Below are 26,972 nucleotides of genomic sequence, written 5' to 3' on the forward strand. Positions count from 1 at the left end.
AGTGGGTTTTGCTTTCTGCCACTCAAACATAATGTCTAAGTAACAAGCAATCAACTAGCAAGCATTTATTAATTGCTTGTGATGTGCCAGATACTATACTAGGTGCCAGGTATATAACAGACAAAAATGAAATTATTCCTGCCTTCAAGGAGATTACATTCCACTGGGGGAGATACTGTATATGTATAGAAGTTTGTATGAAGTAAATACGGTGTAATTAGGGAGCCATACTAATACCTGGGGGAATCAGGAAAGGCTTGTTGTAGAAAGTAGCACTTGAGCAGAATTTTGAAGGATAAAAAGGGAGTCTTAGAGGCAGAGATTGGGAGGGAGAATATTCCAAGCATAGAGGACAGTCAGTATGAAGGCACATGGACGGGAGATGGAGTGTTGTATGAACAAAAGTCATTTAAATATTCAGTGAAGACAGCTCTCATTTCTGCCCCCCCTCCATCTCCTCCATGTCCATTTTCTTCATGTTGTTGTATATCATGAACTCAAAGACTTTTACCATTCTGGTTGCCCTCCTCTGGACACTCTTCAGCTTACCAATGTTATGCTTATATAGTGGTGGCCAGAAACGATAAGGACAAAGTCTGAGAAGGACAAAGTATTAACCTGGGTTAAGATTTCAGGGGTTGGGGGGTCTGTGTACTTGGATGGAGAGAAAAATGACATCTTTATTTTCACTGCTAACTCATTAAATATAGCATTTTTTCAATTGCTTGAAAACATTATTCTGCAAAAGGGTCAGGGGATTTCCCCAGACTACCAAAGGAGTTCACAGCACAAAAAACAAAAATAAAACATAAAAATCCTTGTCCTAAAGGGAATAGAGAACCATTGCAGTTTTTTGAGTAGAGTAGTGATACAGTGAGATCCACTTTAGAAAAACCAATTTGGAAGCTGCATGGAACATGAATTGGAGTTTGGAGAGATTTGAGGCAGGGGAATCAATTATTGCAGTAGTCCAAGTGAGAGGTTTAGAGGTAAGTAAATGACTCAGTGGATGGAGTGCTGGGCCTGGAATCAGGAAAGCCTAAGTTCAAATATGGCTGCAGACACTTATTAGCTATGTGACCCTGGGTAAGTCACTTAACCTTTGTTTGCCTCTGGAGAAGGAAATGGCAAACTGCTCTACTATCTCTGCCAAGAAAATCCCATGGACAGTATTGGCGTGCTGTAGTCTATAGGGTCATGAAGAGTAGGATATAACATGACAACAAGTGAAAGGTAATTAGGGCCTGAACTAGGGTAGTGGGTAGTGAGAAAGGAACAGATGTGAGAGAGAAGGTAGAAGTAGAAATGACAAGATTTAGCGACGGATTGAATATGTGGAGTGAGTGAGAATGAGGAGTCAAGCACAATGAGCCTCCATGATTAGAAGGATTGTGGTGCCTTTGACAGAAAAGGTAAAGTTTGAAAGAGGGGTAGGTTTTGTGGGGAAAGGCAATAAATTGTGGTTTAGATGTATTGAGGTGGAAATCCTTACAAAATATCTAGTTTGAAATGTGTAATGGGCATTTGGAGATGCATCATTGGAGCTCAGGAGAGAGACTAGGAATGGATATATAGAAGATATAAAGATCTGAAGGATATTTAGATATGAGAGAGACAGTAAAATGGATTTGATTTGGAGAAATCTATTGGAGAATATGGGAAGAGATGGGATTAAGTATATGTGTAGAGGCACCGACCTTGAAAAGAAGAAGAAGAATCTCTTCATCAGATTGAGGTAATGGAGGAGACAATATGAAGGGGTTTTGAGATATAAAGAAGGTGATAAAAATATGCTCTTGGAGAATGGTCTCTTTTTTTTTTTAGTAAAACATGAAGCAAAGTGCTCAGCTGAGTAAGGGGAGTTGTGAGAGAGTCTTGAAAGAAGAAAAGGTTTGGAACAAAGTATGTAGGGAATAGGATAAAAATAAACTAGGGAGGAACAAAAGAATGTCACTGTCAAATTGAGAGCCCAGTTGATATCAGATAACATCAATTTGTAGTGGGCTTGGTTGGCTTAGTTGCATAATTTACTGCAGCTCTATTCAGCAGCAAATGAGTAAGAGTAAGATATGGATGATGGAAGTGAATCAGGGTTTGAGTTTGATAAGGTATGTGAGTCAATAGGACAAGGGAGCCAGGGATTCCAGAGTAGATAAGAAGGTGGTATTGAACTGGTTAATTTATAGGGTCAAGATTGGGAAGATAGGAATATGAAGTCAGAGCAAGGGTGATAGCCTGAGAGAGCACTAAGGAGTAGAGGAATTGAAAGGTATGGTGATGACAAAGAAGAGATTTCTAAGTGGTAAGGTACTGGGAGGGATGAAATGATAGATGATTGGGAAAGTAGAATGCTTTATGGATGATGGTGAGATCCGTCCCTAAGTATGGCTGAGGTGGAGTTGGAATTGTAAATCAATAGATTGGAGGAGATTGAGGAAGTATCAACATAGATGATAATGGGTCTTATATTAGGGCAGAATTGGGGTGGAAAAGAAGTCTGTGATCCAGGTATGAAATTCCTTGAGAAAGAAAGTCAAATAACCTTAGGATTTGTAGCTAAATTAGGAGATAAATATGGATAGAGTGAACCTCAGAGGAGGTGAGGTTGTTGAGTGATGGTGGCAAAGAGATAGATAGTCTTCTGGAAGTACTAGTGGGGAGCAAGGAAAAACTAACTTCCTCTTAAGAGCTGATGTGTTGGTGCAATGGTCAGGGGCAATGATTACACTACGAGAGAAGGTAAAGTCAGTGTGGGCAGCTAGATGGTGCTCTGGATAGAGTGCCAGATGTGGAGTCAGGAAGACACTTTCCTGAATTCAGATCTACCTTGAGACACTCACCAGCTGAGTGACCCAGGGCAAGTCACTTACTCCTGTTTGCGTCAGTTTCCTTATCTGTAAAATGGGCTGGAAAAAGGAGGTGGCAAAGCACTCCAGTATCTTTGCCAAGATACTGGGGTCATGAAGAGTCAGACATGGCTGAAATGACTGAACTACAACAACAAAAAAGTCAGTGTAGGAGGGAACGGCAATGATGCAATGTCATGGAGAGCTGGGTGCCAGAAGATGGAAGGAACAGGAGAGCAAGGTGTCTAAAATGAAGGAAAGTTTGTTAATTATGGAGTGCAAAGTCCAGAGGGCACAATGAAAGGGACAGGCAGAACTTAATTGACCTTAGTCAATTTGCCCATTAGGCCAAGCTAGTTGTTTGGCATTATGTAGTTAAAATACTCAGCGAACTACTAAACATTTTACTTCTTGACCAACTGCTTTGACCTTGTGCAATGCCACCGTATGAATGAAATAAGAAATGCTTATTTAAAGAGGATGATTTGAAGCAAATAGAAAGGCTCTCTGCCATTTATCTGAGGCACATAGATGCCTTCCCATTTGTTTTGCTGTCCAACAGTCTATTTTGCTAAGCACTGAGTACTACAGGTTTTTGGTTTGGTTTGGTTTTAATGTAATTCTTATGTTGTCTGCCATTTCTTTGTGTGCGCTCCAGCTTCATTTCAGTGGAAAGACATGAAGGCTTTGCACATAAACTATGTGCAGTCCAGGCATCTGAGGATAGAGCCAACTGCAGATCAATTTATGATTTACGTCACAGATGGAAAACAGCATTCTGTGGAAATCCCTTTTTCCATTCTCATTAACCCCACCAATGATGAAGTTCCTGACTTTGTGGCCCAGAATATCACTGTAAGAAAGAAAGCAACATTTTGTGTAGCTGTCTCTGAGGTGCTAACATGCATTTTTGCTTGCTTTGCTTGGTCTTTTGAAATCCCTTCTTGCCTTCACTTATTTACTTGGACTTTACATGGGCTTGTATCTGTGTAACACTCCAGGGTTGCAGGAAAAAAATAATTCTATGGCATGCAATGGAATCTTTTGAGAACTCTGCCTAATCGAATTGTTGAAGTAAAATGTACTTCAATGGATTCTGCTTCATAGAGATGTTCTTGGGAGCAAGATTAATTTTCATACCCAAGGTTTGTTTTCTGATATATTCTGGTTTAGGTTTCTGAGGGTCAGATGAAAGAATTGGATCCTTCAGTCATCAAAGCAACTGACTTTGACGTACCAAAAGATCATTTGATGTTCACTATTACCCATAAACCACAACATGGCCTTCTCATCAATGGGATACATAGAAATGACATCCCTCATTACAAGCACTTAATCAGTATCCACAAGAACCATGAGCTTCCTGTGCATGATTTTTCAATGGAGCTTCTCAAAACTGGTATGTCTTCTCCTTATGCTATGTTTGGCTACTTTAATAATTAAAACCAGAAAATATAATAATGGCTATCATAAAGATGAAATTAAAGATGAATTTTTTACTTCAAAGCTATAACCAGAAGAGTCTAGTGTAACCCAAGCCCAAAGCCTATGGGACTCTTTCCTTATTGGTGGACATCAAAATCCTGCACCAATGGGCTTTAGGACTAGGGTTACACTAGCAAATACTGTAATTACATTAATCATTCATTGGAAGAGTTTCTTAGTTTAGCATAAACCTTTTCTGACTCCTGGAGTCTGTCAGGGAATGTTTTCTTCTTACCAAAGTATACTCAGTAAACTTGTCAAATTTCTTCTGAGTTCTGGACTAATCCATAACAGGAAGCTAAAAATAGAGATGACAGGTCATTGGGAGATTTGGGAGAATATGAAATTTCTTCTTTTGTTTGAAAATGAGACAATACTTTCATAGTATTTCATAATATTAAAGATTTTATTTAGGTATCTTGGACATTTTAGTGCTTGAGACTTTTAAGTTAATTTTAAAATATTTTTCTGCAATGAAAAATCTACAAATCTAAATCAAATATAGAAGCATTATTCTTTATGATCATGATGTGCTCATTAAGTCAGATGACATAGCAGGATATCAGCCCTGGATCATTTTTTAAAAAAGTTATCCTTTTCCTTACTACATCTTCCCATGTCAAGCTTACTATTTCTCATCTCTTCTTAATGCTTGAGAAAACCTTCAAGAAAAGTTGTATTTATTTGAATAATAATTTTATTCAAGGAGAGTTGTCACTAATATGTGGAGATCCTTAATGACTGTCCAGCATACTTCTTTTGGTTTGAGGCAATGGTTCCTCCCTCCCCTAGTTTCTTTTTATTCTTTTTTAATTTTTTGGTGGGGATAGGCAATGGGGTTAAGTGACTTGCCCAGGGTCACAAGCTAGTAAGTGTTTTGTGTCTGAGGCCAGATTTGAACTCAGGTCCTCCTAACTCCAAGGCCAGAGCTCTATCCCCTGTGCCACCTAGCTGCCCCCACCCAGTTTCTTTTTCAAAAAGCACAGATGAAAAACCACTATCCATATTTTCATTGATAAGTTAATTAACTTTCTTCTCAGCTTTTTCCATAAGATCATCTCTTCTTTGATCCTTTCATTCCTTCACAAAATTCTTTTTCCAGTTCTTACAAAGTCCTGGAATCTAGTATCTCATTGAAATCTGTAACAGTCCATACTGAATCAGAGAATATATGTTTCATATGGTGTTTTCCTTTTCAACTTTAAGACTCACAAAGTGAAAGGTGATAGTCTCAGTCCTCCCCCTCAAGAAAACCATACTTTTGATTGACAAAACAAGTTTTGTTTCACTTAAATCCCACTGAACAAAGCTGGACCTGTGGAAAGTGAATTATCTTGAGTTCTTTGAATGGACAGACATCAGGAGTGTATCTTGGAATCACTGTTGGTGCTGATGGATTAATGAGCTGCTGCTGATGTGTAGGCCTGTTCTCCAGAGGAGACTTAGCTACTGGCAACTTGGATTGGGGTGGTTGAGGCAAAGAGATGTGGTGGTTTAAACGGAGGCAGATTTACTTTTCTCATTTTTCTCTTTTCCAGGAATGAAATTGATGTACATACATGATGACTCTGAGAGCCTTGCTGATGACTTTACAATCCAGTTGTCAGATGGGAAACATAAAATCCTGAGAACTATTTCAATAAAGATCCTGCCAGTCAATGATGAGAAACCAGTGCTGACAAAGTAAGCCTTAGGCTCTTTATATGAAAGAAATCATTACCTTTCCATATCATCTTATATGATACAAGTTACCTTTGTAATATTCAGTGCAAATTGATGACCATTCATTCAACAAACATTTATTATGTACCTACTACATGAGTAAATTGCAAAAAATATGTTTCATTTTGTGTCTTTTATTTCATGGTCATTGTGGAAGACTTCTGGTTCCCATAGCAAGTTAGCAAGACTGGCTGTGCCAATCAAAATGGTTTGAGATGGATGTGATGTGTTGAACAAAAATATCTTGGTTTAGATCAATGAGAATAAGTCTAACCATGAAAAGTGCTTCAGTTCTTAAGCTTATTCCTATAGAATGCATGCTGGCTTAAAAAAAATGAAACAAGTCATCTCTGAATTTAGGTCACATCCAGTCATTGAAACCATGGCGGGGGGGGGGGGGGGTCTCCCCTGGCAAAGCAATTCTGGTCTCAGTGCACCCTCTGCTGGCCCATCTACACACAGGCATTGACTACAGCCTTTGGTCTGACCACTTGGGAAGAAGAGAGGAATGAAAAGAGTGCTTGCCAAAAAAATGTCCTTTCCATGTCCTGACAAACCTCTTCCTCTTGCATTGAGGTGGCATTACCAGCAGGAACCTTGACAATCACTAAGAAAAGATAAGAAAATGAGTTTCTGTGGTCCTCCAATCTGTGTGAAAATACAAAGGAGTTTGAGGTTTGAGAAGATGCTTCCATTCTTATTATCTCATCACTTTTCAAAAATCCTTCAGAATTACACAGCAACATGTTGTCTCTCTACCTCATAATTTCTCTTTGTCTTCTCTCATCCTCTCCCTTCCTTTCTTCCTCAATGGAAAAAGCATCCCTCTGTCTGTATCCTCATGCCCTCACCCATGTCCTTGATCTTATTTTATCTCCTCTCATCTCTTCCAGGCTTTTGCTTGATTATTCTTTCTCTTACTTGCATTTCAAGCTTTCTCTTTGTCTCTTTATCTTTCTCTGTCTCTCTGTTTCTGTCTCTCTCTCTCCCCTACCCCATTGTCTCCTTCATTTTTACACATAGAGATACAAAAGTCTTCCTTATCTTAAAAAAATTCTTTTCCTTGACCCTATGTTTTGTTTGAATAATAACAACATATATCAATGGAGTGTGCTTAAAGGTTTTCAGCTCTCATTTTCATAAGTCATCTACGTTCACTGCTTCCTCTTCCTTATCTACTATATGTAAGAGTCTCAAACTACTATCCCAAAAGTTACCAATGAAATTCAGATCCAATAACTTTTTTCTTAAGTTTTTGTTTTCTTTAGACTTTCCATAGTCTTTGATGCTGTTGACTATCCACTTCTTCTCCTTTGGTTTTCATGGCCAGTTTTCCCCTCCGACCTCTCTGTTTCTCCATGGTCTTCATCCTTGCCTTTCTTTCTCCCCCTAACTGAAGGTATACACAAGGTTTCTCTTTGAGCCCTCCCATCCCTGTCTTTATTGTCCTTCTTAACAAGCTCATCCTTCCCCATAACATCTGTACCTCTATCTCTAATCTCTCTCTGAAATGCCTCAGGTCAATGTAAACATCTTTGTTATCCCTCCCAGTTTTGTCTATATATTTAAAATGTATACCATTTATACCCGTCATTAATAAAAATGTCAAATACCAAAGGACTAAGGAAGATCTTTGGGGACATTCCCCTCTCTGCAACCCTCCAAATTAACATCAGTCTTTTAATGACTACTTTTTTGTTTCTGATTATTAGATTAGTTCTGACTCCATCTAGATGATGTGCTATATGATTTAGCCACCATCTCACCATCTTATCAGTAAAGATAGCATTATCTGATGAAATATGGGTATATTTTGTCTTCAGCATTTTGTTGATCCAACAGGCTAGTTAGTCTGTGAAGAAAGGAAATGAAATTAGTCTGGTATGGCCTATTCTGGATGAAGTCCCTTGGCTTCTGTCCCATTCACTCTGATTCTTCAAATATTTGGACTCATCAAGGGTAGCTTGGTAATCTTTTACCATCTCCTCAAGGATCTTGGGTTTGAATTCCCTGTTCACCATTGTTGGTTTGCCTTTCCCAGTCTAAAGGTTATTCTTTTTAGTAGAGAAAACAGATGAATTATTGTAGTTGAGAAACACCTTCTTTTCACTGCTACCTATTAACTTCTTATCCATCTCAAGCAGGTGTACTGTACCTTGATTGATCTTTTTGGTGTTAGCATAGTACAAAAGTCATTTTGTTATATTTAGCATTTGTGACCAGTCTCACCTCCCACAGGGCTTTTGTTTTCCTATTGTCCTTCTTATAGGACCTTGCTACTTTTCTGCATTTATCCTCATTTACTAACTGACTATACCATTTCTTGAGCACGTCCTTTAATATGTGAAGTCTTTGGTGATGAATTCTCTATCCTGCCACATTAGTTTTTGTTATATTCAAATTCCCCTGGTTGAACATTGTGGATGAAATGAAGAATGTAATTGTCTGGAGATATTATCTTCTGTTCTAAATGGATCCTAATGGTGAACAGAATTTGTGAGGTAGAGACTGGATCTAACAAGTTCTCATTGGCTTAGTTATTTGGAATCACCATAATAGTGTTAAGAGCCATACAATCCATAAACCTTGAGATATCTATCTATCTATCTATCCATCTACATATATATATATATATATATAATCATAGAATTTTAGAGAATTTTGTCGTGTATTTGAAAGGAAGCTGTGCATAGTAGATTTGCAATTTCATGTGCAAGCATCATTTTATTATGTTGTTATGGAAATGCTTTTTTTATTCTATAAATTAAAAATAAAAGAAGAATTTTGGATCTGGAAAGGCCCTTAGAGGTCATATAATTAATATAATTCCTTAAATTCTTCTTTTCTAACTCAACATTTTTATAGCTTCAGATATCATTGAATATCATTCCTCCATTTGTGGAATAATCTGTGATAAGGTGATAGTGCAACTACTATGGGAGCTATATTCTAAAGATATTCTATCTTTAAAGAAATGTGGGTATGTTTCTTCTCACAGGAAGGCCGAAATAGAAATGAATATGGGTGAAACTCGTATTATTTCTAGTGCTGTTCTATCAGCTACAGATAAAGATACACCCAGAGAGAAAATTTACTATTTATTTGAAAGACTCCCAGAAAATGGGCAGCTTCAGCTCAAGGTGAGTGGCCTTTTTATCTTAAAAAAATACAGGGGGCAGTTAGGTGGCATAGTGGATAGAGCACTTGCCCTGGAGTCAGGAGGACCTGAGTTCAAATCTGGTCTCAGACACTTGACACTTACTAGCTATGTGACCTTGGGCAAGTCACTTAACCCCATTGCCTAGCCATCCCACCCAAAATACAAAAAGCAAATAACATTTGTCTTCCTTAAACTTAGTAGGTCATGTGTTATAATGAGAGATAGCATGTTATAGTGGATGGAATGCCAGCCTTAGAGTCAGGAAGAACTGCGTTCAAGTCTTACCTCTGATATATATTAGTTATGTGACTATGGACAAGTTATTAACTTCTCAGTGCTCCAGGCTATTTAAGACTATAAGGTGTAGATGAATGACTTGTCACGGAGTTTTTCCATACCAGGAGGTGCCTACATGTATTAGTGAATTGACCTCTTTTTGTTGTTAAATTGCTTTTATATATTTGGAGAACTTTTAGGGAAAAATCATACACGAATCACACAGTGGGAGGTTGTGTGAGTCAGGTGATACAGGACTGAGAGTCAAAAGACTCAGGTTCTTTCTCAGGCTTTACCAACAATTTACTTTTTGAGCTTATAACACTTCCATTGGTTCATTTCAGAAAATGGAATGGCGGGACTTCTCACTGCCTAGACTGTGTCTGTCAGCATGACACCTAGCAACTGACCAACTCTCATAACTGGTCCATTCAGGGCAAAAATCCATCATACTGATTAGTTGAATGGTAGAAGCAAAAAGTCCCAACAACTTGCAATCCAAAAATGTTTGCTTGCTTTTTTTTAACCTTTATATTGTGACAGATGCATTCCTGGAATATAGAGAGATTCTATTTTAAGTGAAGTTAATTGATATTATTGGGTGGTAGGCACCAAATGGAATAAAAATAAAGATAAGACACTGATTTGAAATGAGGTCCAACAATGCTCTTATTTTGTTTGCAAGGATAACAAAGCAGAAATCTGGTAAAAAAAAAAAACTCACAAATTTAGTTTTCTTAGGAAATGGAGGTTCTGACTCTATGGAAATCTTGAGATGCCAAAGTCCCTACTATGACCTAAATGTTCCCCACCTAGCTCCTTTTGAGATCCTCAAGTCTTCTTTCCTAAGGATCTGGGTAGACCTCTCTACCCTCCCAAGTTTCTTGTGCGAGTCATTCTGAAACATTATATGCCAGACCCTCTATAATGCTTCTGGTTCTTTACTTTCTTCTCCCCATGTCTCTACTGCCTTACCTTAACTCTGACCCCTTATTTTCTGCTTATTTCTAGGTCCCCACATGACACTGAGGAACTACATGTTACATGGCCAGGGTAGGATCAAATATCAAATAAGAGGCAGCTAGGTGGTGCAGTGGATATAATGCATCTAGAATTAGGAAGATTTGAGTTCAAATCCAGTCTCAGATGCTTACTAGCTGCATGACCCTAGGCAAATTGCTTAACCTTTGTGCCTCATTTTCCTCATCTATAAAATGAGGTTAAAATAGTGCCTACTTGCCAGGGTTATTGTGAGGACCAGATGAGATAATAATTTCAATGCACTTTACAGACTTCAAATTACTATGTAATTGCTAGTTATTACTTTATGCAAAATTCCACTGTACTTGCTTGCTTTCTAAGAGGAAATTCAACATAGGATTTGCAAAAAACAGACACAGACACACACACACACACACAGATACAGACACACACACACACACACACACACCCAAAACATTTTTTTTCAGGTGGCAAATCCAAAAGTCTAAAGGGAAATAAGTATCTTGGAGGGGAAGGGAAATACATTTGGAAGAGAGATCATCCTGTGAGGAAAGCAACCAGACTGATCCAATGAATGGATAAGACATGCTAGTCTGTAAGTTTATCATGGACATAAATACCAAGAAAGAAGTGTAAATCTAAAAGGAATAGAATGAGGTGGATGGGGATAGAGCATGAAGAATGGCAATAAATTAGAGGAAAAACTCTTCTTTGCCAGGAACTGCTGGCCTATGGAATTCCGCATCAAGGGAAATGGGAATATGCAAGAGGAGATCAGTCATTGTTTCAGATATTTAAACCAAGTAGAACAAATTTAATTCAGTATTAATTCAATATTTTTTCCAAACACAATAATTTATCAAAAGAGCCAAAATTTTCTCTACTATTCATAGGCCCTGCTCAGAATAGTGCATGCAGCACTTTTCGGATGGTAGAGGAGCTAGGGTTGGGGCCAAACCACTCTGTCCTCTGAGTGGGAGGTATGTGACGGGCAATAGTTGCCACATCTGGTGGTATTTAGAAGTCTTGGGTCCAAGCCCTGATCATCCGCTCCCTACGGCCGGAGCCCAAGATATCCAGCCCTACCACCATTGAAAATCAGAGATTTAAAAATCTACCATCTTCCCTAATAATAAAAATAATAGCTAACATTTATATAGCATTTACTATGTTCCAGGAACTGTGCTAAGCACTTTACAATCATTATCTCATTTGATGCTCACAACAGTCCCGGAAGGTAGATGCTATTATTATCCCCATTTTATGGATGAGTAAATTGAAGCAGATAAAGGGTGATTGACTTGGGTCACATAGCTAGTAAGTGTCTGAGGGTGGATTTGAACTTGGGTCTTTCTGACTCAAGGCCCAGTGCTCTATTCTCTGTGTCACCTAGCTGCCTCATGAGAGTTTAGAATATCTCTGTGCGCATGCCATTTTTTTTTTTGTAATAAATATATAGTCAGGTTTTTGCTACTCCATCAGAATATCAACTCTCCAAGACAATAACCTAATTTCCTTTGCATCTCTGCATATTTCCTAGACCTGTGACTCACGCTACACAGAGTGGGTGTTTGCCCAGAAAGCTAGAACATTCTGGAAGAATTTAAATGTTAGACTTACAGATTAGATCATTTAATGATTATTAATGTCTGGAGCCATGGTGATCTCAAATGTTTTCTGTACTAGTAATTCTGGGAAAGATGTGGGGGGTGGGGGTGGGAAGAGGGGGATGAGATATCCAGAAATTTTCTTTTTCCTTCTAGCTATAAATAATTAAGCCAGTCATCAAATTCAGGATATTTTGAATAGATCTAATAAAAAATAATAATGTAGAACGATCCAAACTTAAGAAATATATATATATATGTATATATGTATTACACACATGATTTGTATTTGCAATTTCATCAGTGTTTCATGATTAAATTCTCTCTTCTACTACAGATAGTAACTGACCTATGTCTGGTCTGCACTCAACTGTGCAGATTGGAGCACTCAATGCTTCAGTGCCTTACTCAAGATCACTCAGTCAATATGTGTTGGAGGCAAGACTTAGGGTCTTGTCTCTTAGAGTGGTTTCTGTTCACCAAGCCACACTACCTCTCATATATGCTGCTATGTATGTGAATATGTGTGTCTGTATATGTGTGTAGTTATTTCTAGACATACACAGAAATGCACATATATTGCCAGTTCCACCTCTGATGTCCAGTCTTGGCTAAGGGGTAGGGCTATCCTGTGTTTTCAAAGGTTGTGCCAACAGAATACAAATTCCATCAGTTTCTAGCAAACTGGAAAGCACAAGCCTGGAAACAGTTTTGTCATCTAAACACCAGCCTATCTAAATTCTCAGAGGCTCATCATCAGAAACTTGGCCACCAGATGTTGAATTTTTTTTTTTTGGCCAGAAGCAACTCATAAAAACAGTTTATTTAAGGTGCTTACAGAATTACAGAGTTACTCTCTGCATTAGTAAAGGCACAAATGAAATTGCCTCCTGAAAGTATCAATATACAACAGCAATTAAAAGTTAAATTGCCCAACTCATTAATTAGCATAATTAATTGGTTATGTTTTGGAAGTTATGTAGAGCTGTGAGTTCATCAGTATAGGGCATGCCTGGTGTGAAAATTCTAGCCACTAGTACAGATTGACAAGTCACATACAACTTAACAGCCTTAGTTCCCTGGGTACAAGAAGTGCTTTGCCCAGTGGTCACACAGCTGTATTTGTCAGGGTGGGACTTGATTCCAGATTTTTCTTTCTCTAAGATCTATCCTCTATTTACTGTGCCATGTTGCTTCACTAATTATGATTACTTGTTTTAAACCAATTTGAAAACACTAATATTATTATTCAAATTCACAGATATAAAATTTGGAAATAACCTGGTTACAAATCTTTTCTGGGGCTGATTCAGTGTTCTTCAAACTAGTTTTATTGTGATGGCTGTTTCCCTCCACTCCAATCTAAAGTTAATTTTGAGAAGTTTCTTTATAAGTACTGAAATCAATCAATTAATCAACATTTATTAATGTGTGCCAGGCACTGAGTTAAGTGCTGTGGATACAAAAAGAAGTAAAAGATAATTGTTGCCCTCAGGGAAATCACAACCTAATGGTGGAGACAACATGCAAACAAGTATATGCAGAGAAGTTACATACAGGATAGATAGGAAATAATTTAGAGAGGGAAGGCACTAGAATTAAGAGGGGTTGGGAAAGGCTTCATGAGGAAGATGGGATTTTATTTGAGACTTAAAGGAAGTCGGAGAAGCTGGTAGGCCAGGATGAGGAGGGAAAACATTCCAGGCATGGGAGACAGCCAGAGAAAATGCCTGGAGTCAAGAAAATGAATGTCTTGTTTGAGTATCACCAAGGAGGCCACTGTCTGTAACTGGATCAAAGAGTACATAGTGGGGAGGAAAGGATAAGAAGACTGGAAAGGTGGGAGGGGGCTAGGTTTGATGAGAAAGTGAAGTAGTCTTTGAGATTCTCCTATTTAAGTTGAAAATGTCTTTTGAGTAAGGGAAAAATCAACAGACAACTGAAAGAAAAACACTCCGCCATTCTGGAACAGCTATCTGATTTCTATGCCTTTCAGATAGGAAGGAATTGGGTATCTCTTCAACCCGGCATGAAATGCACTCAGGAGGAAGTGGATCTGAATTTTGTAAGATACATCCATACCGGTGCCGTGGGTTCCCAGAACCAAGATAGCTTCACATTTCACCTCTGGGATGGAGACAATAGGTCACCCACACTGGACTGTCACATCAGCATCAAGGACATTGAAAAGGGTAAAAATAAATAATCAACTTTTCATTACTGGGAAATAGCATGATTGGTAGTCACTCTAGCCTGATCCTTATCTTCCTTTTGTCCCTATAATGTGGATATTCCTCTAGTTTGTATTTTAGTCCTTCTCTCTCTACATGTCCTCTTGCTCAGTCAATCCACTCCCTTCCTTTCAAATATCACCATTTACAAATGGCTCCCAAGTCTATTTCTTCACATCTAACTCTACCCAGAGCTCCAGTCCCATATTTTCAGCTGCTTTCTAGGTGTCTCCACATATATGCACCACCAAACACCTCAAACTTATTATGTCTCAAATTGAAATTATCTCCCCCCTCAACTCCCTTTCCCTAACTTCTCTATTTCTGCTCATGCCACCACTTTCATCATCCCGGTCATTCAGACTCATAACTGTGGAGACTTGGCTCTTTCTTCTTCCTCACTCACTTCCCATATTCAAGTAATTATCTTTGTAACACCTTTCAACATATATCCCCTCTTCTCTACTTTGACTTCAACTATACTAGCTTGGGCCCGAATCCCTCCTCATTTAGATTATTATGTTAGCTTCTTAATTGGTCTTCCTGCTTTCAATTTCTTCCCCTCTTCAATCAGTCCTGCATACCATTATCAAGCAGCTTTCCTAATACAACACTTCTGTTACTCCTCTATTGAAAACCCTTGAGTGACTTCCCCATACCTAAAGAATAAATAATAAATTCCTTATCTGAGATTCAAGGTCCTCAACAACCTAATTCCAACCTATCTTTCGTGCCTTCCTTCAGACTACTCTTCACATGTTCTTATTTTCTTGCCAAACTATTTTCCATTTTCCATTATCATCCTGTCCTCTCCTATCTCCATGTTTTGGTTATTAGGTCCCCTTTGTTTGCATTCCCTGTGTTTTGCCTAGGGTTAGCCCAAATGATGAACGTGTGTGTTATTCTTCAGAAAGAAAAAAAAGAGAGAAATAAAACCTGTACAATTAATACCTTAGCCATAAAAGAGCATTCAATCAATCAGTAAATACTTATTAAGTACCTTCTATGTGCCAGGCACTGTGCTAAGTACATTGAATTTCAGAGCTGAAAATGACCTTATCAATCATCTAGTCCTCATTTTACAATAAGGGAAACTAAGGCTGAAAGAGGAGAAGTATATTTATAAGGTTACACAGTGGTAAAGCTGGGACTCAAATCCAACTGTCCAAAAGTCCAGTTCAGTTTTTACCCTCCCCTTGCCATATATCTGGAGGTTATTGGCCTCTCAGGTACACACAACACTGTTGTCTCCTCTATCCTGGTTATCTTTTGTCTCTGAGTTTTTATGATACTACTATCTCATGACTCTCTTACTGCCTGTAGAGCCACTCACTTTCAATTTTCTTAGCTGGCTTATGATCAATATCACACCCTCTAACTGTGATTGTATGGCAAGGCTCCATCCTGGTCCTTCTTATCATCTGTATCAAGTGACTGTAGAACTATATATCCAGTCCTAGTTTTTCTCCCGAGCTATAGTATTGCATCATCAATTGTATTTTGGACATTTCAAAATGGATGTCCTAAGACATGTCTCACTCATTATATACAAAATAGAACTTGTCAAATTCACTCCTCTCCTAAACTTCACTATTTTTATAAAATATACCACCATTCTCCCAGTCTTCCAAGTTCATAACAATGGAATTACCTTCACCTCCTCATTTTTCCTCACCCCACATATCCAATCATTTGCCAAATCTTGCCATTTCTTCCTTTTCCAACATCTCTCACATCTGGTCTCCTTCTCTATTCACATGGCCATCACCTAATTCAGGATTTCATTATTTCTCATCCAGTGTTTTGTAATACCCTCTTAATTGATCATGCCTAGGATCTTTCCTCAATCTAATCTATCCTTCACATAGCCGCCAAAATGATTTTCCTTAAACATAAAACTGAACCATGTCACTCCTGTACTCATTAAACTGTAGTTGATCCATACTTCCTATAACTTCTTTTTTGGCTTTTACAGTGTCTCACCTTGGCACACTACTATCTTTCTAGCTTCAGGATGCATTACTTCCTGCCCCACAGTCTGCTCCACACACATGGCATTCCACCTCTCATCTACATGCCTTGTGCTCATCATTCCATATGTCTTCCTTCCCCACCTCCAGGTCATAGAATTTGTCACTTTCTTCAGGAAGCAACTCAAATACCACCTTCAATGCATAGAGACTTCCTGAGGCCCCAGCTACTGATGTTCTTCTTCTCTAACTACCTTTCATTTAACTACCTCATGTTTCTTTTCTGTTTACTTTCTATACTTTTATTCTGTTTGTAATTTCATTCTGTATTACGTATTTTGAATATACTGTCTTCCCTTCCCTTTCCTACCCTCCACCCATGCAATGGATTGTAACTCCTTGGGAATAGGGATTTTTTTTCTTTTTTAAAAAATATTTGTATCTTCAGCACTTGGCACTTAGTAGTAACTTAATAAATAATTATTTATTGACATAACTGACAACCCCAACTTTCCAGAATGCAAACTAAGACCAGGGAAGGGAGCAGACAGGCTTGCACAAACAAAAAGGATATCACATAATGTTTACAATTCAAAGAAGCACGTTCACTAAACTCAAAAAGGAGCTTATCAGCTTTATTCATATTTTGTAAACAATTCAAATAAGCTTCTTGAGGTCAGGGACTGTTTCATTTTTGTCTTTGGATGCTTAGTATCTGTTGTACAATCCATTATAGATTATAAGCTGCGAACTAAGAGAAAGAAAAGAGGCTGCTAGAAACAGGGAGTGGCAACTGAGAGCTTAATCATGAAGAAAACAGAAAAGCAGCCACAAGAGTTCAATAATAGACAGGAATCTTGGGATCACACAGTCCCAACATATCTCAGCAGATCCTGAGATATCCTACCATCTGTAATACTTGGTGACGCAATGATGAGCTTAGTCATCAAAAAAAAAAAGCATCTGCCATATTCAGTTTCCAAAGGCAGGCATGTTTGTGATCTATTTTAGAATTTTTTTTATTAAAATAGCTTAAAATTTTGATGGAATAAGATTCCATTATCTGGAAAATGCATTTGGTTAGAACAGCTTACTCCCTGGCAGTGCCAGATAAATGGCTCATTACCGTTAAGTCCATTAGCTAATGGTGATCAAGAAAATAAATCAGACAATGGGGAAAATATACTAAAACTTATTTTTAAAAATATTATGAAATTTGTTGATATCAGTCAGGCTAGCCAATGTGATAATTTCAGAAATGATTCCTATAAATGGGGTACCTGAATAATGGAATCCTTAACAGTTCTGATTTATACTCATTATATTTGAAGTGTGTAGTTAGATAAGAGCATTTTGTACTCCATTTTGAATAATGTAACCCTCTAGCTATAATAAAACTAATAATTCATATAATTTATAATTCTAACCTTTTTTCCTGGATTTTTCAAGAAACTAAGTGCTCTTTGGACCTCAGTTTACTCACTGTAATGTGAGTGAATTGGATTAGAGAAATCCCTAAGTTCCATTTTGGCTCTAAATCCTATGATCTGGCTTTGAATCCTGTCACTATGAACTTTAATAAATTCAGTTACTCCATGATTTATTTGAATTTTTTATCCCAACGATTTTCAAAAAGAATGAGGCAGATACAAGTTAAACCAAATGGGCAATATATTATAAAGTCAAAGAGAGACTCTCTTTAGAGATTCCCGTAGGAGTCAAAATAAGAATTGGTTTTACTAGAAATATAAGAGGAGCAGATGACCACAGTTTAGCATTAAATTTGATTTCAATTTCTGGGAACCTAAAAGACAAAGGAAAATGGGTTGAGTTGAATGGCTTTCATTTTGGGGGGAAAGGATACTGAATCAACACAGAAGCAAAATGTTTTCCTGCAAATCAACTTGCACAGGAATTTTCCATTTTATGTAGGTCATTAGTTAACCTGTGATCTATGCTTTATCCCCCTACTAGACGGTAAGCTCCATGAGAATAGAGCTTGTATCTTGCCTGAACTTTGTGGTTCCCACAGTGCTATGTACACAGCAGACACTTAATAAATGTTTATTGAATGCATGCATGAATGAATCATATGACTGAAGAATAGTATTTTCATTGTAGTTTTACAAAAGGTGAAAAGACAGGGTTCACTGTATATGATCTTGTGGTCCTTCACATTTTGGCTACCCTCTTTGGGATGTTCTCCAGATAATCAATATCCTTCATGAAATGAGGCATCTAGAACTAAAAACATTCCAGGTGTGGTAGCAGAATTCTCTTTACTTTTTTTTTGTCTACTGTGTGATACTGTTAAGATCTACTGAACATTTAGTCCATTAAAGCCTTCAGATCTTTTTCAGATGAACTATTAAATGGCTATCCTTGCCCATCTTGTTGCTTTTTCAAACCTAACTGTAAGATTCTATTAAATTTCATCTTATTCTCTTTTGCCTAACATTCTAGCCTGTTGAAATCTTTTTGGATCCTAATTCTGGCATTTAGTTATTCTGTCCAAATGGTTTTTAGTATAATCCAATGACCATAATGTCCCTGTTTTGCCTCCATTGATATGCATCCAAATGCTTTCCATCATGCTTCCCATGACTGCTTCCTGGACTTTCCCACAGAAGTATAACTTCTTAATATGCTCTGAATGATTTGTACTTAACCAGTTCCTTTTGAATCAAGTATAACCTTCCAGAGTCTTATTACAGACATAAGCCCCATCCTACCAAGTCTCAGTGATACTTGTGAGGTTAAATTTGCCTTTTTGTGTTAGAATCTCTAGTTTACCTTGTTTATTGGTCTGTATCTTCTAGTGCATAGAATCCTGGCTTTGAAATCAGGAAGACTTAGGTTCATATTCCACTTCATTCACTCACTGGCTGTATGACTCTGAGCTAGTCATTTAAAACCTTTGAGTCTTACTTCTTTCATTTTTAAAATGAGAAATAGTAATAGCTCTTACCTTACATTGTTATTTTGAGAAACAAATGATTAAATGTATAAAAAGAGCTTTACAAACATAAAATCACTATATTAGTGTCTATTATTAATGTATACTTTGAATATTATATTAATATTTTATTTACCAGTACTTTGTGCATAAGTTCCTGGGGCCAAGAGTTTCACTACTGGCTCCTTTCTCAGGTTTGGTCTCCTATGAATTTATTGGTGTTTGTACTGATGTTTATCCTTTTTTATCTATGGTATCTAGATTATTGCATATATACACACACACACAGATATATATATATATATATATATATGTATATATGGTGTCTGTATATATGTATCTGTATCTATGCCTTCTTTTATTCCCATCCTTTTTAGCTTAAAATAATCTTTTTTGATTAGATTTTCAAGACTCTTGATAAGTACATTTTTGCAGACCTTATTTTATCCACTCCTTTCCAACCAAGAGCCCCTCAATCCTATATTTTAAGCCATGGTCTAGAAATCTAAATCTCATTCTCAGCCACCATCTTCTTAATCAGCTGTTTGCTGCACTGTTTCAGGCTTAGGGGATAGAATGAGCAAAAGCACAGAGTTGAGAGAGGGCAGCATAAGACCAGATATTGGAGAGTAGTTCAGTTTGTCTCTAATGTAGAATATGTGAATAGTATGAAATAAGCTGAATTGATAGCCTGGAGTCAGATTATAATGGACGTTGGATGCCAAGATCAGGAATTTGTGCTTTATTTCATAAACAATATGGGACTGCTAAAAGATTTTCAGGAGACTAGTGACGTGATCAGAGGAAGGCATTCAGATGATTATTTGGACAGCAGTGTGAAATATAAGGAGAGGAAGACTGAATAAAAGGCTGTTTGCAGTAGTCTAGAGATTTAGAGGCAAAAATGAACACCTGAATTAGGATGGTTGATGTCAAAGTGAAAAGAAGAGAAAATAAATTTGAGATATTGTGAAGGCAGGATCAAAAGAATTTGTCAGCTGGTTGTATGTAGAGACTGAGAGGTGGAAAGGAAGAGGAAATAATCAAAGATAACACCAAAGTTATGAGCTTGGGTGACTGGGAGAATAATGGTACCATCAACAGAAATAGAAGAATGGAGTGGAAAGGAGACTATTGGGGGAAGAAGAAAGGGGGTTCAGTTTGGGGCATTTCAGTTTAAAGTGCTGGCTAGACATCTAGGAAACAATCTCCAGAAGGCAGTTAGAGGACTAGAAATCTGGGAGGAGGTTGGTGGGGAGATAGAGATGTGGGATCTCCATCCTCATAATAATTGAATCTGTGAGATAAGATACAATAACAAGGAAAGAGTGAACAAGAAAGTACAATGATACCAAAGCCAAGGAAGGAGAATGAATGTTCAGATGAAGTCTTTAGCCTTGGCAACAAGGTCTATATTTCTTTTGAAACTAGAGGGAAGGGATAGATGGTGTATGTGGTTATTGAAAAGTTTAGCACGGTGTAGAGAGGAGAACTGATAGAATTCTTGTTGTGATAGACTTAACATTCCCAGTAGAATAGAAGGCAAAGTTGCCCACTGAGAGTAGGGGATGAAAGAGGACATTGACAGTATAGTATTTAATAAAGGCAAATGTAGTGGGGTACACTTATTGAGTATAAATAAGCTATGCAAACATAAGAACAAGAATGACTTGATTTGAGTACTTTATGTCCTTCCAAAGGTACAGATGTGGCGCTGGAATAGGATTTAGAAGCATCTCTCCAGATAAAAAAAGGAAAGTACAATACCAAGAGTAGCCATAAAGCAGTTCTCCCATTATACTCAGCACTGGCCATATCCTAGACTACTGTGACCAGTTTTGATCTGCACAATGTAAATAAAGGATATGTAAGCCTTGGAGAACAGCTGGCCTGATCTAGGGCTCCATTCTTGTAATGTTGAAAGGAAGAAAAAAACTATACACTTTCACTCAGACAAGTCCTCATGGCAGAGATATGTTTTGAGAACTTTTGCTCAGTGTATAGTCTCTTTATGAGTGTTTTTGCAATTCTCCAATCTTTTGCTGTTCATCCTCATCCCTCCTAGAACCCTTGCTGAGACCTTGCCAATCCACTTTATAGTTCCACAGAATACTTGTTTGACTTGATGTTCTAACCGCACAATTATTTGATTCTGTGTAAGAAAAAAATCATTTAATGCCTAAGATCCTTTAAAAACACATGGACCCTATGTTTGAGTTTTAAAATAGAGTTCTTAACCAGGCTTCTCCATTGCAGGTGATATTGCGGTCTTGTCCAAACCACTGGTAGTGTCTAAAGGGGACAGAGCCTTCTTGACTACCTCTACCCTCTTAGCTGCTGATGGAACAGATAAGCCAGAAGAGCTTTTTTTTGTAATCACGTCCCCACCTCAGTATGGCCAGTTGGAATACATCAGCTATCCCGGAGTCCCTATCACAAGCTTCAACCAGATGGATATTGCAGGTCAGCAAGTCTGCTATGTACACAAAAGCAAAGCAGTTGTTCCGAATGACATGTTCAGGTGAGTCCCATCACAGCCTTTAAATACTTATTCCCGAGAGTGACGGGATAAGGAAAATATTTTTGAGGTCCTTTCTCAGCAGTAGAACAGCCATGTAGCTAGGAATGGAGACACCTAGCTGAAAGCAACTAGGTGGCACAGTGGATAGAGTGCTGAGCCTGGAATCAGGAAGACGTGAGTTCAAATCCCGCTTCAGACACTTAGTAGGTGTGTAACCCTGGGCAAATCATTTAAACTCTGCCTCAGTTGCCTCTACTGTAAAATGCTGATAATAATAGCACCTACTTGTCAGAGTTGTTTGAGGATCAAATGAGATAATATTTGTAAAGTGCCTAGCACTGAGCTTGACATATAGTAGGTGCTTAATAAAACCTTCCTTCTGAAGTTTGGAGGCTATTACAGTAATCCAAGGGTGGGGAAAGATGATAGGGGTCTAAAGTAGGCTTGTAGAGAATGTGGAGAGAAGGGAATGGATGCAAGAGATGTAGAAATTGATAGACCTTCCACATCTATTGGATTTAGGGGATGAGAGAGAGGGCAGAGACAAGGATGAGGTTTTGATCTTTGGTGACTAGGAGGATTGTGGTGGGAAAAATAGGAAAAGTGAAATTTGGAGAAAGGAGGATGAGTTTTGAGCATGCTGAGTTTGAGGTGCTTGTGGGATGTTCAGACAGAGATGTGAAATGAATTAAGGGGGGGAAAGATCAGATCTGGGCATGAAGATTAGGGGCTCACCTTCATGGAGGTGATCATTTGAATCCATAGAAGTAGATGAGACAAGCAAGTGAGAAAGCGTAGAGGTGGAAGAGAAGGTCTAGGACACCTATGCTTAGAGCATAGGAAAGAGATGAACCAGCAAAAGAAACCAAGAAAGAGCAGTCGGACAACATGAGAAGAACCAGGAGAGCAGCATTTCCTGGAAAGAGGAGATCATTTTTATCACGAGCTTTCTTGTTTTGAAACTTCATAAATATGTTTAGAGGTTATTCTTTGGTCACTGGAAGAACTTTGAGAAGTGAACTTGCTGGGGCCTTGGTTTCCTCATCCTTAAAATAAAGGGGCTGGGATTAGATGACCCTCTCTAGGGTTCTAGCTCTAGTTCTATGCCCAAATAGTATCTAGTAACTTCATCTCTTACTTGTGTTGCTGAGATTCATTTGAACAGATTTCGACAAGGCATTTATAGGAGGTTTAAAGTGAGGAGGTTTTTTTTTTTCTTCTTAAGTGTTTTTAATTAACCTGGGGACATGGATTGATTAATAGACATTACTTCTGACCTTTGGCCTGACTTAATATGAACAAAGGAAATAGAATTCTAATTTTCATGGAAACTTTTCATTTGTTACTTACATGATCAGTTTTAAATATTTCATTCAGGGGTATCAGCAATCACATCTCTTTCACAGCAGGCACATGAGCTTGAGGTCTTCACTGACAGCTGCTCTGATGCTCTCAGCTGGGAGGAATCAGTGGTCTGGTCTGAAGACCAGTGTGGGTATTCCCTCCACCTGTGCGAACTGAAACCCCTTTACACGGCATGGTCAAAGGAGGACAAGAACTGATTCTGCAGTCAGAGGACCTGGGATAACATCTTCCTCTTTGAGCTTGTCTGCGTGAGGTTGGATAAATTGTCTTTCTTCCCTCAGCCTTAGGTCTCTCCTCTGTTTGGAAAAAAAAAGGGAAGGGTTTGAATAATATGCTGTTGAGGTCCCTTAAAGCTCTCGACCTATGATCCTAGGATGGTCTTCTCATCCTGTATAATTAATGTGCTGGTCTTTCTGTAAATCGTCCAGAGGCGACCTACTCAGTGAGCTGGAGGCCCTACTTTATTTCATTTTGATTTTTAAAATTTTGTGGATGCCAGTGTGGCACATGGGCAGTCCATCTGTTATCTCTCACATGACTCCAGTCATGATGTAATGTATGATGTAATTTACACTTTTTCTGATATTTTGCATCCATTTATAAAGCCCTTCTCTCCTCACCCACACCTTTCAAGATGTCTTTCTATTCCGCTCTGGGTCAACTACAATTTTGATTGTTCTGACGTCGTGGCATTGCATGAATCCCAGGCAGGCAGAATTGCCAAGACAATGCAGGTTTAAGTTACAATATGATTCCATGAAACACTTAATTAACAGTAATTTTCCTTGGTACTTGAGAATACAGAAGGACTTTGGGGTGGGGATGATTTAGGCAGTCAGGCTTTCTTTTTTTTAAAGGAAGTTTGAAGTGATACCCCGTTTTTCTCTTTCTGGATTCCCCTCTAACAAGCAGAGATAAGAGCATTGGATTGGTCTTGCTTGTTAAAAACAAAACAAAGAAAACAAATTGTAGCATCTAAGCATTTGAAGGCATCACTAAAAATTTCCAAGATCAACCTCTTGAATTTGTTTCCTTTGTTCATGTTCTTGTCTAATCCTGCCCCACCCCCACCAGCGCCGCCACCCCCCCCACTCCAGCACTGAGGGCAGCGTGGAAAAGGAAAAGAAGTTACAAAAGTGTAGCCTGAGGGGCCTGCAGAAGCTGGAGAGAGGACTAGCCACGCTCCTTTGTGGGTGATGGTGGCTGATGTTCCTAAACTGATTGAATGCATCCTCAGCTTCAGGGCTTTTTTCTTTAACACCAGCTGGTACAGTCACCCCCTCCTGCTGCCTCTCTGGGTCATTGCCCATGTTGAAAAGTGAAGCAAAGGTGTTAATTAGACAGCGTTGAATTATAAGAATGGTGAAAAGTTCAAAGCATTGCGAAATAGTTGTTGCCTATACCATAAGTCCTTAATGAATTCCCCTGTTACTTGCTGCCTAGTGTGACTTTTGGGTAAATCACGGAACCTTTCTGGGCCTCAGTTTCCTCGTCTGTAAAATGAGGACTTTAAACTAGATGATCTTGAAGGCACATTCCAGTTTTTAAAGTCTAGGATGCAGTGATCCTATGATTTCAAGCAATTAATTGGGGGACATGGGGAGTACCATATTTTAAAATTAACATTATAACTTTAAGTTGGTATAATTATTCAAGCTATACCAACAAAAGAATTGCCTAGTTGGCATCTATAGGAGACTTCGTGTAATTAATAGAGAAAATTATCTGGAGTTAGGAGATTTATTGTTTATATATAAGAAGTTCTGAAGTGATAGAAAACAGGCCTTTTTTTTTAAAGTATTTTAAGCAATGCCCCTATATCCTGGTTTACACTATTAAATTGACTCTCCTAAGAAACGGTTTGATAAGCAAGACTGAATTTCAGGCTAAGCTGTCTGAATGATCCCCAATGCTGGATGGATCAAGTTCACACAAATTAGACCTTACTTTGTTGAGCTATCTGGGGCCTGGAGGTTAGAGTATTCAATAATGATAATAACAATGATAAGAACAGTCAAATTCACAAAGCATTTTTCAGGTTGAAACTGTAAATTTTAAATTAAATTTTAAACTCTCACATACCTTTCATGATCCTCCCAGCCACCCTGTGAGGCTGATGGCAAACACTGTTTCCTCATCTTCCAGTTTACAGAACTGGGGCTCTGAGATAAAGTGATCTGACCACAGTCCTGCAACAAATAAGTGACTGATCTGGATTTTGAACTCCAAATCTAGTATTCTTTCTTCTTATACTAGTTCATCTTGTTTTCTAGCTATGGAAACTGAGAATCGGAGATGAAGTGACTTGCGTACAGTTACGCATATAGCAAATGGCAAAGCCAGAATCACGATCTGTCTCCAAACATTCAAAAGTCACTCATGGGGAAGGGGGATTGAACTTGGTCTTCTTGGCCTCAAAGGGCATAACTTTGAGCAATAGCTGAAATAGGATAGAAGTTGCAAAAAGGCAGATTTAAGCTTGAGCTAAGGAAATACTCCTAACAAAGAGTTTACTATCCTTGAGTAGGATGGGTGTCTTTGGAAGAAAGAAGTTCCTCGTCACTAAAGAGGTCTTCAGACAAGGGCTGGATGAGAACTTCCTGGGTTTTTTTTTTTTTTTTGAACAGGAGTTTTTGTCCCTCTTTGGTTTGGACTAGACAAATTCTGAGATCCCTTTGAACTCTGAGGTTCTGTATAACACGACGGCATGTTATGTTATACATATTCTGATGTCATGACAAAGGCATCAGAAAAGTTCTGTAATGGAGAAATAAGACAAATACTTTAGAGAAACAAACCCAGCTACAGGAACTCTAGATTGGAGATAGGATGGGGGGGGGATTGGAGGGTGGGAGCAGAAGTAGGAGTAAAGGGACAAGCAACAGGGACAGTCAAATTGTTGATGCAATTACCGAGGGAGAGGAGATCATCAATCTAACCGTTACCCCTCTGGGGCTGGAGAGGCAAGATGACTCTATAAGAAATGCACCACAATGCCAGGAACTAGAAGCAGGACTCCCAATGGCAGGCATTGGGCTGTGAGCCAAGATGCAGAGACAGCCCCTCCAGGGGAGGAAGTGTAAACCCCACACACCCCCCACCTCCATATCATGCCTTAGAATAAGGTCCTAGAGACAGTGTGGTATAATGGATAGAGCTCTGGACTTGTTACAAGAATTCTTGATCTTAGGCAAATCAATTAAACTCTGTGGGTCTCAGTTTCCTTAATTATAAAAGGAGGGGTTTGGACCCTATGACCTCTGAAGTTCCTTCCAGCTTTGAAGTTACAATTCTACGGTACCTCCATGCTAGCTTGGCTCTGAATTTACCTCCCTGCCTCTAGAAAGGAGCAATTAGACGTAGGATCTGTCTGTATTTATACTCACCTCTGAATTTCAGGACTGACTTTTGACTGACAACAGAATTTCATTGGTAATTTTCTGTTTTCATACTTGACTTGTTTGTGAAGGACACCATGAAATGGACTTTTGATGAGTCCATGTTCTGAAAAAGTGGGAGTTGGCCAGTGAATAATAAATATTTTGCTGTTTTCCTAAGTCATAGAGATGTAGGAAGAGACAGATATAATGCCTAGCCATAAAGATCTCAAAGCAAAAAGATATTGCATAGTACATTGAAAAGAACACAAGACTGAAAGTCAAAGGACCTGGGTTCCAACTCTGATTTTACCATTTGTGATTTGGGCAAGTTACTTCTGCCATTTATGGCTCATTTTCTTCTTCTGTAAAATGAAAAGGTTGATGCTTATGGAACATTGCATATAATGTCAGACTTTTTCAATATACTGGTTAGTTTTGCTGAACTTTTCTT

At 38.4% G+C, this 26,972-nt stretch overlaps 1 protein-coding gene across 6 annotated transcripts in view; it reads left to right on the forward strand.

Annotated features, from left to right (window-relative positions):
• The window catches only part of FREM1 (FRAS1 related extracellular matrix 1), a 161,590-nt gene that overhangs the window by 87,447 nt on the left and 47,171 nt on the right, over window positions 1–26,972 (forward strand). For 4 of the 6 annotated variants that reach the window (XM_027863226.1, XM_027863228.1, XM_027863227.1 and 1 more), the window contains 6 exons: window positions 3,505–3,701; window positions 4,020–4,245; window positions 5,870–6,014; window positions 9,052–9,193; window positions 14,095–14,290; window positions 21,512–21,776. In XM_027863226.1, coding sequence (XP_027719027.1) covers window positions 3,505–3,701; window positions 4,020–4,245; window positions 5,870–6,014; window positions 9,052–9,193; window positions 14,095–14,290; window positions 21,512–21,776 — 1,171 coding nt within the window. Of the gene's footprint in view, window positions 1–3,504; window positions 3,702–4,019; window positions 4,246–5,869; window positions 6,015–9,051; window positions 9,194–14,094; window positions 14,291–21,511; window positions 21,777–26,972 lie in introns of those variants that run through there. The other 2 variants (XM_027863231.1, XM_027863230.1) reach the window with 2 other exon arrangements.

The sequence above is a fragment of the Vombatus ursinus genome, unplaced genomic scaffold, assembly GCF_900497805.2.
Source record: "Vombatus ursinus unplaced genomic scaffold, bare-nosed wombat genome assembly UNPS02014770.1, whole genome shotgun sequence".
In the NCBI taxonomy this organism is placed as follows: Eukaryota; Metazoa; Chordata; class Mammalia; order Diprotodontia; family Vombatidae; genus Vombatus; species Vombatus ursinus.